At 39.5% G+C, this 15,637-nt stretch overlaps 1 protein-coding gene across 3 annotated transcripts; it reads right to left on the bottom strand.

Moving 5' to 3' along the window:
• Positions 1–4,135: 4,135 nt before the first annotated feature.
• Positions 4,136–14,348, bottom strand: tfap4 (transcription factor AP-4 (activating enhancer binding protein 4)). Of its 3 annotated transcripts, none has more exons than XM_052550246.1 (7): positions 13,997–14,348; positions 11,195–11,360; positions 9,952–10,050; positions 9,666–9,836; positions 8,682–8,840; positions 7,557–7,724; positions 4,136–5,149 (listed from the first exon to the last, which is right to left on the bottom strand). In XM_052550246.1, the coding sequence occupies exons 1-7, from the start codon at positions 14,083–14,085 to the stop codon at positions 5,000–5,002; spliced, it is 1,002 nt and encodes a 333-aa protein (XP_052406206.1). In that variant the 5' UTR covers positions 14,086–14,348; the 3' UTR covers positions 4,136–4,999. The 3 variants fall into 3 exon arrangements, with proteins under 3 accessions (XP_052406206.1, XP_052406205.1, XP_052406207.1); XM_052550245.1 differs by having other exon boundaries at positions 9,666–9,839; positions 13,997–14,347; XM_052550247.1 differs by lacking the exon at positions 13,997–14,348 and adding an exon at positions 13,771–13,921 and having other exon boundaries at positions 9,666–9,839.
• Positions 14,349–15,637: the final 1,289 nt, after the last annotated feature.

Here is a 15,637-nt window from a genome sequence, read left to right as displayed (position 1 = left end):
TCAGAAAAGGGCGCACCCGAGCAGCTGATTGTCTCTTTCAGCAGAGCCATCATGGCAGTGACTTCAAATCAAGGCTGTGCGACCATCTCCAGCACTAGAGTGCTTTGGTACTTCAAATGGTGTTGATTTTGGCAACTGAGAAGGAATGCTGTACAAGAGGTATGACAAGACAACACTATTTGTGACAAGGCATTCCACTTTTTTAAAAAAGACCCTCAATGTATTTGATCAAAAAAATAAATAACAATTAATGAAGAATTTACTTGATGGTGTGGTTTCAAAAAGCTTGTGGGTTATTATAAACCTATTGTCCTATTTAATGAACTTCAACCTGAACCCAGGCTCGAGTCGTACTGTTGATCACCAGCAGTCATGCTGGATAGGATTACAGGAGTTGACAGTCGGCAATGAGGTGTAAAAGTCAGCATCATCATTTCCTCGGAGAGCAGAGATTAACGTCTTATCATTACACAGCAGAAGCCGACTCCAGCACTTCACAGACAGATGAACTCCCTTCATTAATCTGTGAATACACTATAAAGTGTTTATGGAAAAATTCACTGGTAAAAAAAAAATGTGAAACAAAATGTTGTTTAGGGTTTTCTGTTGCATCTGGGATTTCAAAAGATTATCAGAATTACGAGACAAGAACTCAGAATTGTGAGAAAAAATGTCAGAATTGTGAATGAAGTTGCGGTTAAATTTTTTTGGGATACCACCATGAAATCAAGTTTCTATATAACTTTGCGTGCTGTACCAAATTTGTGTTCAAGTTAAGACTATATTTGACAAAAAAAATAAAATAAAAGGAACAAAGCCAAATCTTGGAGAGAGGTTAGCCACCTGAACTTATGACTTTTCATGAGCTTTTAAATTGGTGCCAGGTGATGATACACAGTCTAATTTTGAATTTACTTAATTGTTTGAAAATTCAGGTAAATCTTTTGTAGAATTAAACCATTTACTTCTCCTTGACAGTCTCTTTACTGTTTTCCAGTCTCTTTGGAGTGTTAAAAGCAGTTTGTGAATAGATAAAACCCCTAAAGTTGCAAAGAATAAAGTCTCAAACCAAAAGAGCTATGCTTTATAAAAATGAAGATTTGTCCACGCCCTCCTAAAACATCTAATTTAAACACGCCCCCACATGTCTACATCACGATGTGGGAAGATTTGCATAGCGCTGCCTGAATGTTCACGCAAAGAAAAGCAGTATAACTTTAATTCTTGCTGTTGCAGCCGCCATGTTGTGGAGATGCATTTTTTTGTTGTGAAAGGGAAAATTATTTTTTTGGCCTTCGAAAAAAGGAAATAACTAGAAATCAATGTTTAAGTTGCATTTATAACACTGTTCCAGAACACTTCAACCCAAATATTAAGATGTGTGCAGCACATTTTGTAGAGGACTGTTTCGTGATCCTGGGAGAGAAGACTACAATGCCAGCTGTTCTTACTCTCAGTCTGTAAGTACATTTTCATATTTAAAGGATTTGCCACTGATGATTCAAACTCAAGTTTTGAGCAGTGTGGAGTTGCGCTTGTTTCTCCGATCACAAATGAAGACATGCGCGATGCAATGCAATGCATAAAATGACAGTATAAATCATTATAATCAGTGATTATATCTCCACTGAATTTGTAATGGGTTTTGTTTTTGTCATGTCACATATTTGTATTTTTTATTCTTTTATCATGTGTTTTATGTTCTGTCGCTGTCATTCTGTTGTACTGCGGAGCTTCTGTCACGAAAACAAATTCCTCGTATGTGTACATACCTGGCAATAAAGCTCATTCTGATTCTGATTCTGATTCATGTCGCACTGGTGTTCTGACCAAAACACCAAATACTTTAACAACATCATATGTCAGATTTTCAAGGAAATTGTAAAATGTTCTTTGAGTACTCAGGGTTTACTCAAGTACACACTTCAATAGTACCCAAAATAAATCAGAGCTGGTCATACTATTTATGAGGTACCCAGGTGCAATTCAAATGCCACAGCTGTACGTCACTCTTAGATTTAAAACGATTCCTTGAATGTTAATGTTTAACTGATTTGTTACTTGACATGTAACCTAGCAAGCTTTTTATAATGTCAATTGCTAATGTGAGTGTAATGCAGGCAAAGCATACAGTGCAATGCATACTGAAGACATAAATATTTACACGATACACGGAGTTGTAAAAAACAAAGTACAAACTTTATTATTCTGTTTTTACAAAGGCACACGCCTCTTTTCCCCAGTTAAAAAAACAAAATACAATAGCTTCTCAACCAAATGTACTGACTGTCCCACATAAAGGGAAAACAACAAAAATAGAAACAAAAAATATTAAAAGAGATGACAGACAATAAAAGAGGGAGAGGGTGAGAGACAGGACAAGTCTGGAGACTACGGAGACGGCCAGAGGACATGTGGTGTGCCAGGACAAACGTTGAGGGTTAAACACAGCCGTGTGGTTCAAAAATCACAGCGAGAAGAGCTTCGGTCGAGGACAACATCTCTTTGAAAACAAGAGTCGCTCCTCGTTATACTACAGTAAGTGCTTCAGGTTTATAATATCGCCCCCGTTCCCCTCGACACACCCAACCTCTGATATGTCCTCAAGATTTCTTACAGTGATTTCTGTGAGTAGAAAATACACAAAAAATAGACACCCTGTGGCTTCGGTAGAGGAAATGTTCAAACGCGGGGAGGAAAAGAGATTTTTTCGCGAAGACAAAACCGTTATAACAAACTTACAAACTTAAACATGAGAAGACAGCACAACCAGGACACTAGTCTCTACGACCCATAAGAGTACAAACGAGAAGAGAAAAAAAAAAATGCCAAGATTAGACCAGCCCATTCTTCTGGAAGCCCTGTTTCCTTGCAGTCTTTGCTGCAATACGAATGACAAGGTCCAGCGTGCTGAATGCACCTGATAAATCCAGAAGAAGAAAAAAAACAGAATCTGTCCAGCAGCAAAAAGATTCCCTGTAATATTTCGTAAGGGAAGGGGGACATGCACACTTTGAATTTCCTGTCAAAAAAACAAAACAACTCTCACCTTCATCTATGGCCAAATCTTGCCGACTTTAGCATCGACAACTCAACGCAAAACAAAATAGTACACCGTTCTGGAATGTTTGGAAACGTGAACTTTGAGAAGAGATGAACATGGGGTACCATGTCGTAACCGCGTCCTCCGGCCTTGCTCTGTAGCGCCACCTTCAGGGCTAGTTTAAGGCAGGCCTCTGTGCCTCACAAGCACACCGAAGCTGTTTTAAGGCAAGCCACTGGCCATTGTTTTCTGTAAAGTCTCTCAATCCCACCAGGGGTATGAAGAGCTCACAATATCACATGGCTTATCCCAGGAGTGTCCAAGCCTGGTCCCAAAACCAACGTCCTGTTTAGCCCCAACGTGTCCCATCTCATACCTGTAGTAACCCTGTATAAACGGAGTTGAAGCAAAACTCTAGCGGAGAGTGGCCCTCTGGGAGACAGATTGGACATCCTTGGCTTATCTGGACAGCTCACGCAGGAATAGCACCACCTTGCACATGATTATCTGTGGCATGTACGAACATCCTCGTCGTACGCCGAAAGATACAGGAAATTGAAACATTCAAGCGAACAGAGTGAACCAGCGAGTGCATAGAGCTAGAGCGCTTGACTACATGATTATGGGCTAGTAACTCTTCGGTGTCGCCGTAAACATTGTTACGGAGCATCAGACATGAAGATGGACAGGACAATACTTCCGGGAGAAGACCAAAGGGGTCACAAAATTGCTCTCAAAGGGGGACGAGAACCAGAAGAGCTGCATAGGCTGAAATCGGGCCACGACAACCCTGATAGTGCTATTTTAACACTTTCTCAAAAAAAACAAGACCTTTACATTTACATTAGCGAGTGTGCTAATAGCAACACATAAATTTACTCGCAGGTACAAGTACCTGACGGTTAGCTTATTCCATTTGACACATAAAGGACAAAAACTCGGCCAGAATTTCAAAATCAGATCTGTGAGGACTGGACCGGGGGGGCGTTTGATGCGACGGAGGGAGTGCTTCACCCTACACCAACAAGCATACTGGGAACCCAGCCCAGTAAAGGTGAGCGACATTAAGTGCACAAAGTCCCCCCCCCCCCCCCCCCTCTTTGTGTAATAACTTTGCGTTATTTACAAAGTGCTCGGAGCCCCTCTAAGCAGTGCCGGTCTTTGTCCCTCCATTGACAAGACGACAATCAAAGGTGCCCACCAGCAAATGGAAATCTAGGAGCGCGTCTGCACCAAAACAAAAAGAAAAAACAAATAAAAGGTAACATTTCCTCTAAAGTTTCGGAAGCCATGGTGTGGAACAGGTTTCTGAAGTCTCATTGGCTCACAGTGATGCTTCAAGCCTCCCCAGAATGGATAGATAATATGACGCAACCAGAGGGTGGTGGGGCAAAGTGTTCATTTTGAGACGCCGTAATGGGTTCCCTCCAATCAGAACACTCTACTGCCCTCTTATGGGCAGGATGTAGAAAAGGAAATAATGAAGCAGAGGCTTGGAAGACCTGTGGCAGATTCTGACGGAGATTTTGTGATTCCCTCACAAAATCGCTTACCTGGGAGCGTGCGTTGTGAAAACAGAAGACAGTTCGACGGAGTATGAGTAAGAGCTGTATAATATGAATGTATCAACATGTTACCAGAGTGCTATGGGGTTATAGTGTACTGTGTGAGTATACATAAGCGTGCTCGTTGGGTTATCAGCACATTTCCTGTAACATTTAATTTTTTTTCTTGTTTTTGTTTTGTTTCCCCTCCCACCCCAACCCCCAGAAACCTTCAAGTCATTGAGTCTGTGAGTCCCGTATGCAAGTATGAAGAAGACAGCGACAGGAAGAGAGGAGAGAGAAAGAAAGAGTATTTCTGCGGGAGGCCTTTGGCCACAGACCCCCTCCCCCCATTTTCTGCGCCCCCCGTTACATGTGGTGGTGCGAATTGGTGGTGGGGGTGTCCGGGCAGTTAACAGTCCTCAGATCCTTCGTTGTCAGAGGCGGTGTCGGAGTCACCGGTGTCTGTGAGGACACGGCCCGAGGTGACGATGACCGCCCGGCGCTTTTCCTCCTCGGGTACAACCATCCTGTCCTGCGTGCCTTCGATGTGCTGGATGGCCTGCGGGACAACAGGAAGATACTATCAGTTGACTTGTTAAACATCCCGATTATTCACTTTATTATCCAAAACAACTGGTTTTACATTTGGTTCAAACGCTACAATGGATCTAGTCCAACAACAGACAAGTTGCGGTGTGGAGCTACATGGGTTGTAACGGAGTTCCTGCAAGGATGGCATTTTTGTGCTCCAAAACCCAAAAATGAGCATTTTATCAGTTCTAGTTTCATCATTCTGATGTCAATGGGTTGTGATGAATGGGTTTTTGGTTAAATGCCTTAAATAAGATCTTTGGTTAACATTAGCTCAAGATATTTTCACGGTTTAATCTACGACTTCATGTGCAGATCCCTAGTGTCCACACGAAAACTTCAAGTGTGAAGATGCACTTAAAAGGCAAAGTTCACCCAAAAATTTAAAAAATACCACATGATTTACCCTCAGATCATCCAAGGTCTATATGACTTTCGTCTTTCAGATGAATACAATCTGAGTTTTAAAAGTATGTGAATGGCTGTCGAGATTCAATAGTCCAATAGAAGTCCTATAAAGTGCGCCCATACATCATAAAAAGTACTATAATCTCTAGCTTCCACTAACTGTTGTACGACTGTTCACAAGAGAGTGGTGTTTTAGTGGATATAAACAAAGCAGAAACTCTGGTGAGAATATGCTAGTCTCGTGAGAACCAAGTTTTGTTTACAGCAAAGGAAAACAGTCTCCTATTCACTTATATCGAATTCTACTGATATTTTTCCTTTACAAATCCAAATGTTTTTTACTTCTAATTTGCAAGTGGTGTTTTGTTTTGTTTTCTCCTCTGTTCTTCCACCTTTGTCACTTCTTATCAGAGCTTAAGCTACGCCTTCGTCCAATGTCATCCAGTGAATGCCAACACTCTTGTGAATGCTCTTACAACAGTTGGAGGATGCTGTGATTACGGTTTATACATTTTTAAATATGGATATTTTTATTTCAAAATAGGGCTGTCAACCTCGCATGCAATTCGTTTTACAATCCTTAACGTATTTAAATAATTTAACGCAGTTAACGCAAAATTACTGAGGAACAATCTATATTCTATTTAACCCAATTGTGCTTTTTCTGCTTGCCATCAGATCATTTAAGTCCAATGATCCAGGAAGCTAATGCGTTCAATCTGTCCAAAACAGCGTTAATATAAAGGAAACCAGGCTAAATACATCAAAGATTGCAGAGCTCGGTCATAGTGATTGTCTCTGAAGAGCGCGAAGCCCTCACACGTTGCGCTGTGTGAAGTATAGACTTAATGGATTGTCAACATCCCACCTCTGTATGGCCAGATGAGAAGCAAACTACAGTTTCTCAAGGAAATTTCTGACGGATGAAGACTGCAATCAACGTAAAGACGATTACGATGGTGTAACCGGAGTCGTCCAGTAAGCACGCGTGAGTCTGTTATAATAATGCATGTATTAGTGTGATCAGTGTGTCAAGAAAGATTACATTTTATTTAAGCACAGCAGAGAAATTTCCGTTCATTCACGTTGCTTCCACACACATTCACGATAATAAATGGATCCATCTAGAGTAGTAGACTGTAACTATAACATCTCCACGTGGTCCTGTTCGTTATCGCAACTTGACTTCTCTAAAATGTAAAAAAAAAAAAACGCTCTTTGCTGTTGCCCTGTACACATACTATTCTTTTTTCTCTTTCATACGTGCTTATATGGGCTCCTTTGGTGTCCTTGTGGAGTTTCTAGGTGTCCTTTTTTGGAAAGACATCTACATTTATACTGATTTTTGCGAATCACCCTTTAATATTTTGGTTTACTTTGCTGGATATAGCAAACAAGAGAAACAAGAGTCAAGGTCAAGGAAAACTTTATTTTCCCACAAGGGGAAATTCATATGGTCATTCATTAATTTGAATTTCCCCTTTTGGGATACATGGTATATGCTTAATTTCATAAACGATGTGCGATTCATCACGATTAAATCACAGAAAATAAGTGAGATTAATCTGATTTAAAATGTTAATTGATTGACAGCCCTATTTCAAAAACACATCAATTAACTTCAGGAGGCCTTTATTAAAAACACGGAGCCATGTGGAGTGGAGTACTTTTTATGATGGATGCACTTTATTGGACTATTGACTATAAACAGCCATTCATTGCCAATATAAAGCTTGGAGGAGCTAGGACATGTTTTTTTTACCTCTGTATTCGTCTAAAACTAGAAAATCACATACACCTAGAATGGCCTGAGGGTGAGTAAATCATGTTTTTTTTTATTGTGAACTACCCCTTTAACACACACACACACATCATCTGGTAGTTAAATCTCATTCCATTAAGGACTTTCTCTCTTGCAAGACTTTCTCCTTGAGCTGGGACGGGACGTGGGCAGGGACGTGTTTTACCTGCACAATGGTGTCCAAGTTCTGTCGTGATGTGGATGCTGTGTTGATCACGGAGGTGGGGCCCATGGTCACCACAGTCACATGATGGGGAGGGGGCGGCGGCGCAGGGGCGGGAACAATTACTGTGGCGTGATGAGTGGGCGCAGGCGGCGTGGCAGGAGAAAACACCTGAGGAACACAGCAGGACAGAGGGTTACCATAAATTACAGAGACCTTTTCTATGAACAAACTGAACAAGAAATCAGAACTGACAATTTATGTACAGTATATGCTTAATGTATATGGTCGTATTATGCATGATTCATAAGTACACATTATTCAAAAGAAAAAAAAATGTATCACTACTGGTCAAACGTTTGGGGTCTGTAAGATTTTTGTGTTTTTGAAAGAAGTCTCTTATGCTCACCAATGCTGCATTTAATTAACTTAAAAAATATATATTTTATAAAATAGTATTGCAATTTAAAAGAACTACCGTTTATGAATATACTTTAGAATATACTTTAAAATGAAATTTCTGAGCTGTAAAGCTAAATTTTCAGCATCATTACTCCAGACTTTAGTGTTACGTTATTCTTCTAGAAATCATTCTGATGCTGATTGCTGCTCACCAAACCTTTAATAATTATCATAAATATAAAAAACTGTTTTTCTGCTCCATATTATTCACGAAACTGCAATGCATTTTTTTCCACGATTCTTAAATGAATGGAAAGTAAAAAAAGAAAACAGCTTTTATTTGTAATTGAAATCTTTCGAAAAAATTATAAATGGACTGTCCCTTAAAAAAAAAAAAAAAAAAAAAATCACACTGATCCCAAATGTTTATAATAGCACTGTTTGTAGTCCTTTATCAAAATGTCATAACTGAATAATGTTCTCTGCTTCTAAACCAGCTATTACACACTCAAATATTCATAGGCTAAATGAAGTCCCACCCTACACGATTATCTGAAAATTATGTCACTCAGAAATCTGTGACATTACAGAAGTTGGATTGTCTTAACTCTTCTAATGCCCTCTAGTGGGTCAAAACATTGGATAAAACCAGCCCCTTTTATGATCAATATCTCAATCACGAATAGTATATCTTTCATTGTGAGTATATCAAAACGTCTATCTGACCAGCGGGCTGCGAGCAGGTGTGTTGGTCTCTTTTTCCAGCTGTTCTTGTTGCTGCTGTTGAAGACGAAGCAGGGTTTGCGTCTGCACGTGCTGCTCCTGGACCTGCTGAGCGATCACCTTTAGCTGCTCTGGGTACAAGTGGGCATCCAACGAGCGGATCTAACAGAAACACACAAAGAAACACAGCTCAATACACATCCAGAAGAGAGGGTTTCCTCTTAACAGGCCGACTTTTTTTTGTTGTTGTTGTTGCCTGAGGTAGTTTCTCTAGCGCATTTCATGGATAGCAGCAGAGATTGGGGTGTAATTTGCACTTCAAGTGCGATGTTCAGAAACGATTCAAGCTCTCAGGGGAGCTGTGCACCTTCTGTGATTTCTCATTAAATATGCAAAGACTAAAGCGAGCTAATTTTAGCAAGCAAACGGATGCAGCAACAGAAAAGTTTGATAACAGATTCCACAGATGACGACTCCTCAGCACTAGGCCAGGATGAACAGCTCAAACAAGAGTTCAACTAAAGATTTGCTAAATTTGTCAAATAACGACAGAAAATATAATAATTATCACTGAGGACTCTCTGTGTAATGAGGTGAAAACGAAGCTAAAAAGGAGTTTACAATCAATTAATTTAGGACTTAAGAAATGCCTACAATTTTCTGCAGCATATCCTTTACAAATACACTAATATTGAAATTTTAGCCTGTAAGACTGCATCATATATATATATATATATATATATATATATATACACACATATATATATATATAAAAAAGTATTAGATATTATCAGTTATCTGCAATTGTCCTATAGTGTTCTCTCTATATATACACACACACACACATACATCAGTTTATACATCTCTTCAAAATATTTAAATATCAATAATTATCCACAAACATAGGCCAAGTGCTTGTATCTACACACTTAAGAACTAAAATGATATCAGTCTATAAAATACTGATTCTAGCGGACACTAGTATACCTGTTCTTCCAGCATCATGCGAACGGAGCGCTCTTTATCCAGCTGCTGTCGGAGTTCGATCATCTCTCGCCGAAGGTCCTCCACCTTCTCCTCCTCCAGGATGTCTGGAGATCCAATCCCTTCATCCTTCTCCTCTGCGCGCCTCCTCTTCGGGGACGAGCCGCTGAACTCCTTCTGATGGGAGGAAGAGGAATGTTCTCGTTTTTGAGACAACAGGAATCTCCTCATAACGGTTTCATATGTTATATCGGTAACTCAGATATTATATTTCTATGAAGGGCTTCACCTGTATGTAGCGTTTGAGTTGGGTGTTTTGTTGCAGCAGCCTCGTCTTTTCCTGCTCCAGAGAAAAGATGTATTCGGCCGTCTGCTGTAAGATGGCAGCCTGAGAGAGAAAGAGATTGCATTACATCCATCTGAATGTACTGGCACGATGGAGCACAGTTTCAAAGTGATGCCAAACGTCTTCAGCGATGGATGCTAGAAGTACACGACCATTCGCAAGTTTGAGATCAGTAAGATCGGTCAAAAGTGACAGTAAAGACATTTAAGTTTACTGAAGATTCCTGTTTCTAAAGATTTTTCTTCATAGAAACCTGAGAAACTATTGAGCGACCACAACAATATTCAGCAGATTTAATTCGAGTACGATTATCATGTCAACGATTCGATATCACGATACATCACGGTTATATAAACACTCCTTTTGTGCGTTTTTACTATATTACATAATCAGGCTACTTTAAAAACAACTATGTTAATTAACTAATTAATTAATAGACTATTGTTAAGAAATAAAGTAAATACAACTTCAAACATACAAGAACATATAAAGTAATAAAGGGGGAAATAGACAATTGCAAGTATAACTGATGTATGGTAGCATTTGTGAGATAAACTAAAAATAAGAATCAAGCAGACTTTAAACTTAATAATTAACATTTTTTGGGAGCATTTACACTTACATAAAACCTGTATTAAAGGAATTATTCACCTTGAAAAAGACCATTGTTGTTACTTGCACACCCTCACAAACCCGTTTAGATGCTTCCAATGCAACAAAACAGATGGAAAGGTTATCAATGAATAACCACTTATTATAATCCAGACCGTTTCTCACAAAAAGCTATCATAAAGTGACCAAAGACTGTAATATGGACCATATATTTACTGAAATCTTGACATATGATACAAGTTGTCAAAGCTTTCTGAATGATTCATTCACACATCAGACTGATTAGATTCAACTCCGTGAGTAAAGGATTCAGTCCCAGTTCACTAGAGGAGTAGATTATGAGAGAATAACCAACAGTAATTCACCCACACAACTACTATATTATCTGAGAAGACTTGCACTGTAGCTTTATATGCCATGTTGACGACTTCTGTTCTGTACTGTACTTCTAAGACGCTTCTCCATCTTTGTTTAGAGCTTAAAACGAATTTGGGTTTGGAACAACCTGAGGTTCATTTTTCCACTACTTGATTTTCACTCTTCCCAGTGTGTTCACAAGAGCTCTCGGACTCACCTTGCTTAGCTTTTCTCCGTCACTATGCGGGATGAGTGTTTTCAGAGACTGGAAGCCAGCGTTGATGCTCTGCATGCGCCGGCGCTCGTTACTGTTGGCGATTTCCCGCCGAATACGCCGCTCCTGGTCCCGCGCCGTCTCTGGCGTGAGGGGAATGTTTGCTAAGCTGTGTAGAGGAGACATTACAACACTTTTGTATACTTTAAAAGTATAATTATTACATTTAACCTCATGGGACATAACGGAGCATGTATTATCATGCACTTAAAGAAATTGCAAAAACATGTTAAAATGGTATATGATTAAAATCTATGTCATTTGATCACTATATGTTACTTAAATAAAACTGTAATGTACTTCAAAAGAATCCCTTGGTACTTCCATACCATGATCATTTCCCCTATTTTAAGGTACTTTTTTATGAAGGAAACTTGAGATGTTTTGTTTTTTGGACAATGTGTCTGAAATGTAAACACTGAGATTCAAAGAAAGTGTTAAATGAATTCTTTTTGTTAATCTTGCTTACATCACCAAAACAGGATGCAACCTTGAAAGAGAGAAACATCAGAGTGCGAAGTAGAAAACATTGATTTTCCTGAGTGCTCATTGAAGCCCATTGTCTCAAAATTCGAGCCCCTGGAAATCTCTGCCTCGCACGATCACACACATGCTTTGGCCGAGGAAATCAAACCCTAATTGAACTTCCTCCCTGTCTGGGCATCTCACGGGGTATCTCTGGAAAGCCTCTCTTATCAGCAGCGCCTCAGCTGCATGAGGACAAACACGGGGAACAATTGTGAGAGGAGAGAGAGAGGTTTCCCTGCTCGTTTCCTTACGTCCAAGCGGCTCGAAACCCAGCAAACAGATCCAGTGCCAAAATCACAACTAGAGCCAACTGTGGAACGAGAGATACGGTCAGATCAGCCGTTTCCAGCCATATGCACTGAATGTGACCCAACTTCTTTTATGCATGAAAATAAACTGGTCAAAAGGGAGTTTAAATCTCAGTTTGGGGTGAGAGACTTGCATGTGTGTAATTAAAGCTGCCATTTAAAATAAAACCTTTATAACAGTAAATAGAAATACAGGTTTTATATTAAATAGAAATCAAACTATAATGGCATTTAAATTAATAATTTCATAATTTAAAAAATATTTTAATAATAAAAATAATAATAGTAATGACTTATACTTAACATTAATTCATAATAATTTACAACTAATGTTTTAATACTTAAAGATATATTTTTTAATAATAATAATAACAAATTTGTTTAAAGTTGACTTAATTGACATGATTTATGACAAGACTGATAAAATATTACTGAACAATGCTCATGTGACTGGGTGTTTTTACTCAAAACACAATATGAAATAAATTAACTGCTAATTAAAAATTAATTAAAAATAATAATAACAATATGCATTCCTCAGTTTAAATATGTTAGAACTATTAGAGAATGAACAACTGCCTTTGCTTTCTACATTTTCATAACACAGACAAATTGAGCATGGTTTTAACCAAAAAGAAAAATATATAATTGCCAGATTGTTATTCATATGTATACTGTATAAGTTTGGCAACATTTAACCAACAAAAAGAGTACCATACTACTTTTGTATTTTATACAATGGCTAAACCATGCTATTCTGTGTCCTTTGGATAGCTTCAACTGCGAATGTGTATACTAGTATATAATGTTAATGTGAAGTTAATGTGTATACTATACATATATATATTATTATTAATAACCCATGAAAATCTGCAAAGTGTCCAGTGAATAACAGAAGCACAAACATACCGAAGAGCATACGCATCATTTGTATGCGATTTACTTTGGGAGATAAACTACAATTCCCAGAACGCCCTGCGCTAATCGGCTCACTGGCCCCGCCCCCTTCTGAGAATGGATCGCAGACGCATTGACGGGGCCTTACTTCAACAGCATACACACCCCCTTATTAAAATAACACCAGTTATTAAATTTACTAACCTCTAAATACCCCATATTCCACTCACAATGGGCCGACACTGTAACGTCGCGCGAGATAATCAACATTCTACCTGGCCTAAATAAAAAACATCGTGTTCGCGGATGATACGGTCCGCCATTACAACAATGCGCTTCCTCCGTCCATGCGGCAGCAGCGACGCATTCCAAATATCATCTGATCTCTCTCCCGCCGCACGCACGGCGACATTCCTCGTGCTTAATGCCCAATTCAGCCGCGTATGTGGGGAACTCTCGCATGCAATGGCAGTCTGGAGACTTTTAACACTTAATAGCAACGAGAAACAGACGACGCCAAATGCACGAGCCACAAGCATGGCCGCACTGCCCACAATAACTTAAGCCCCAAAAACACGCGAACTCGAGCCCAAACGCACTTCTAATCCACAAACCCCTCTATATGACGACAAATTCACTGGTGGGACGAATAAAGCGCGCTTTGCTATATTAAATACACGCGCGAGCCCAGCAGCGTGGTGTGTGTGTGCATGCAACCACGTGGTTTGTGTTTGTTAGACACAAAATGCATCGATTTCGCGGAGATATTTCATAGGTAACACTGACCTGACAAGCCAGGGGGCTTCCATAGACCCCCGCTAGATGTTTTAACTTTAGAAAACCGACTCTCGCGCGGGTTCCGTCCCTCTTAAGCCACTAGATAGGCGCATGTACACAATAACACTGAAATCATGCATGCATGTTACTCTCGTAGTAGCGCAGCTGCTGTTGGCGCGCTATTAAAGAAACGCAAACATATGTGTGCACGTTTATTAAAGGGGCTCTCACATACCTGCACAAGCCCCCTATGACTTCTTTCTCGGTTTTCCTGAAATGTTGCAAGGAGGGCACCTTCTGAGCTGGCACCATGAAATACTCCATGCTTCCCCGCTTCTCTCCAGCTCTGGCTCCTCGATTCTTCTTGTACTTTATCGGTTTAAAAACAAAACAGCTTCTTCGTGTCTCTTTCTCATTTAAGAAGCAGAGCTGTGCGTGTCCTGCCGATATGGGGCATGAGCGCGGAAGATGAGTGTTGAGTTGTAAGGTTACTCTGCTCTTCCAGCTGATGGGGTTCCCTCGTAGTGTGTGTGTGGCGCGCGCTCGCTCTCTTTCCCTCCCTCCTTCTGCATGTGTGTGTTTGCAGCTGATCGGATGTCTTTCAAGGCGGGAAACAGCTGGTAGGAATCACACACAGTACTGCATTACCAAAAAGCCTCCTTCCGCCGAACAGGAGGACTTGCATGTAAACAAAGGAGTATTGCAACAGCGACCATGTTCTCCTGAAACCAGTTTCATGCTGATTGCACGACAGAAAGGGTCTTGTAATGGATGCATTTAAATTGCATTTAAATATCCGCCTCGTGTGCAGTAACACTCTGTACATAAATGCATCGTATGCGTTAAATATAGTGTTTCTATATATTGATTGCACGTAAATATAAAGTTGGTTCATGAACCTAAATATTAATTAAAGCATTATACATATCTTAAAATAGTGATGTAGATCTGATATGGTCAGTGCATGTACATTTAGTAAGCTTTTTATCCTTCTTTTTTTACATTAAATAAGTTTACCTAACTTATTAAAGCATTAACCTAAATAGAAATCAGTGCACGCATATTAAAATGTGAATCTATGTGTTGCATACTAATATAAAAATATTGATCGATATCTGTTACAACGATCAGATCATGCAAACAGGTAATATTTAGCTTTTATTTATTCCTTTTGTTACAGAATTACTGATATGTTAACATACAGGTTATATATTTTGTATAAGCTAGCTTTTATTTATATGTAGGCTATATTTTTTAAAGCATTATTCATGAAAACTATGGGCGCACAAAGCAATGCATGCATATCTTCTGTCTGGATCTGTTTTTATAAGATTATTTAATGGGCGCGTTTGATTTTAGAGCGAATGTAAATGCAAACACGTTTAAAATCAATGCACGATTAAATTCATAAAGACTGATAATGTCGCTCTAGGTCTGTTATGATGCTTGGTTAATATAAATAGGCTCTTTTTCTTTGACTCGGGGGTGAAACATGCGCGATCAGCTGATCATGCTGCAGGGCTTTACAACACAAGAGAAGAGAAGAGAAGAGAGGGCTGACACTCACACACCATTTTGGGTGCATGAAAGTTGTAGTTGAAGGAGGAGGAACAGGAGTTACCTAATCGCGTGCTCGAAGCACAAATTAAATCACACACTCAGACAAAATGGGAGCGGTCATGAAGAACCCGGAAATGTGTTTGACTGTGACTCAAGCACACACAGACTGTGTAAAAGCAGGACTCGACACACGCCGAGGGCGAGATCGTGAACGAACATGTGGTATATGAACACAAACTTATGGAGGAAACGACACTGTTTACATATTTCTTCTGTTACAAGTTCTGCATGTTTCTGTGAGGATGCTTTGAAACAA

This window comes from Carassius gibelio, chromosome B3 (genome assembly GCF_023724105.1).
Source record: "Carassius gibelio isolate Cgi1373 ecotype wild population from Czech Republic chromosome B3, carGib1.2-hapl.c, whole genome shotgun sequence".
Lineage (NCBI taxonomy): Eukaryota > Metazoa > Chordata > Actinopteri > Cypriniformes > Cyprinidae > Carassius > Carassius gibelio.
Note: the sequence above shows the minus strand (reverse complement) of the source record. Positions and strands in the feature narration are given on the sequence as shown.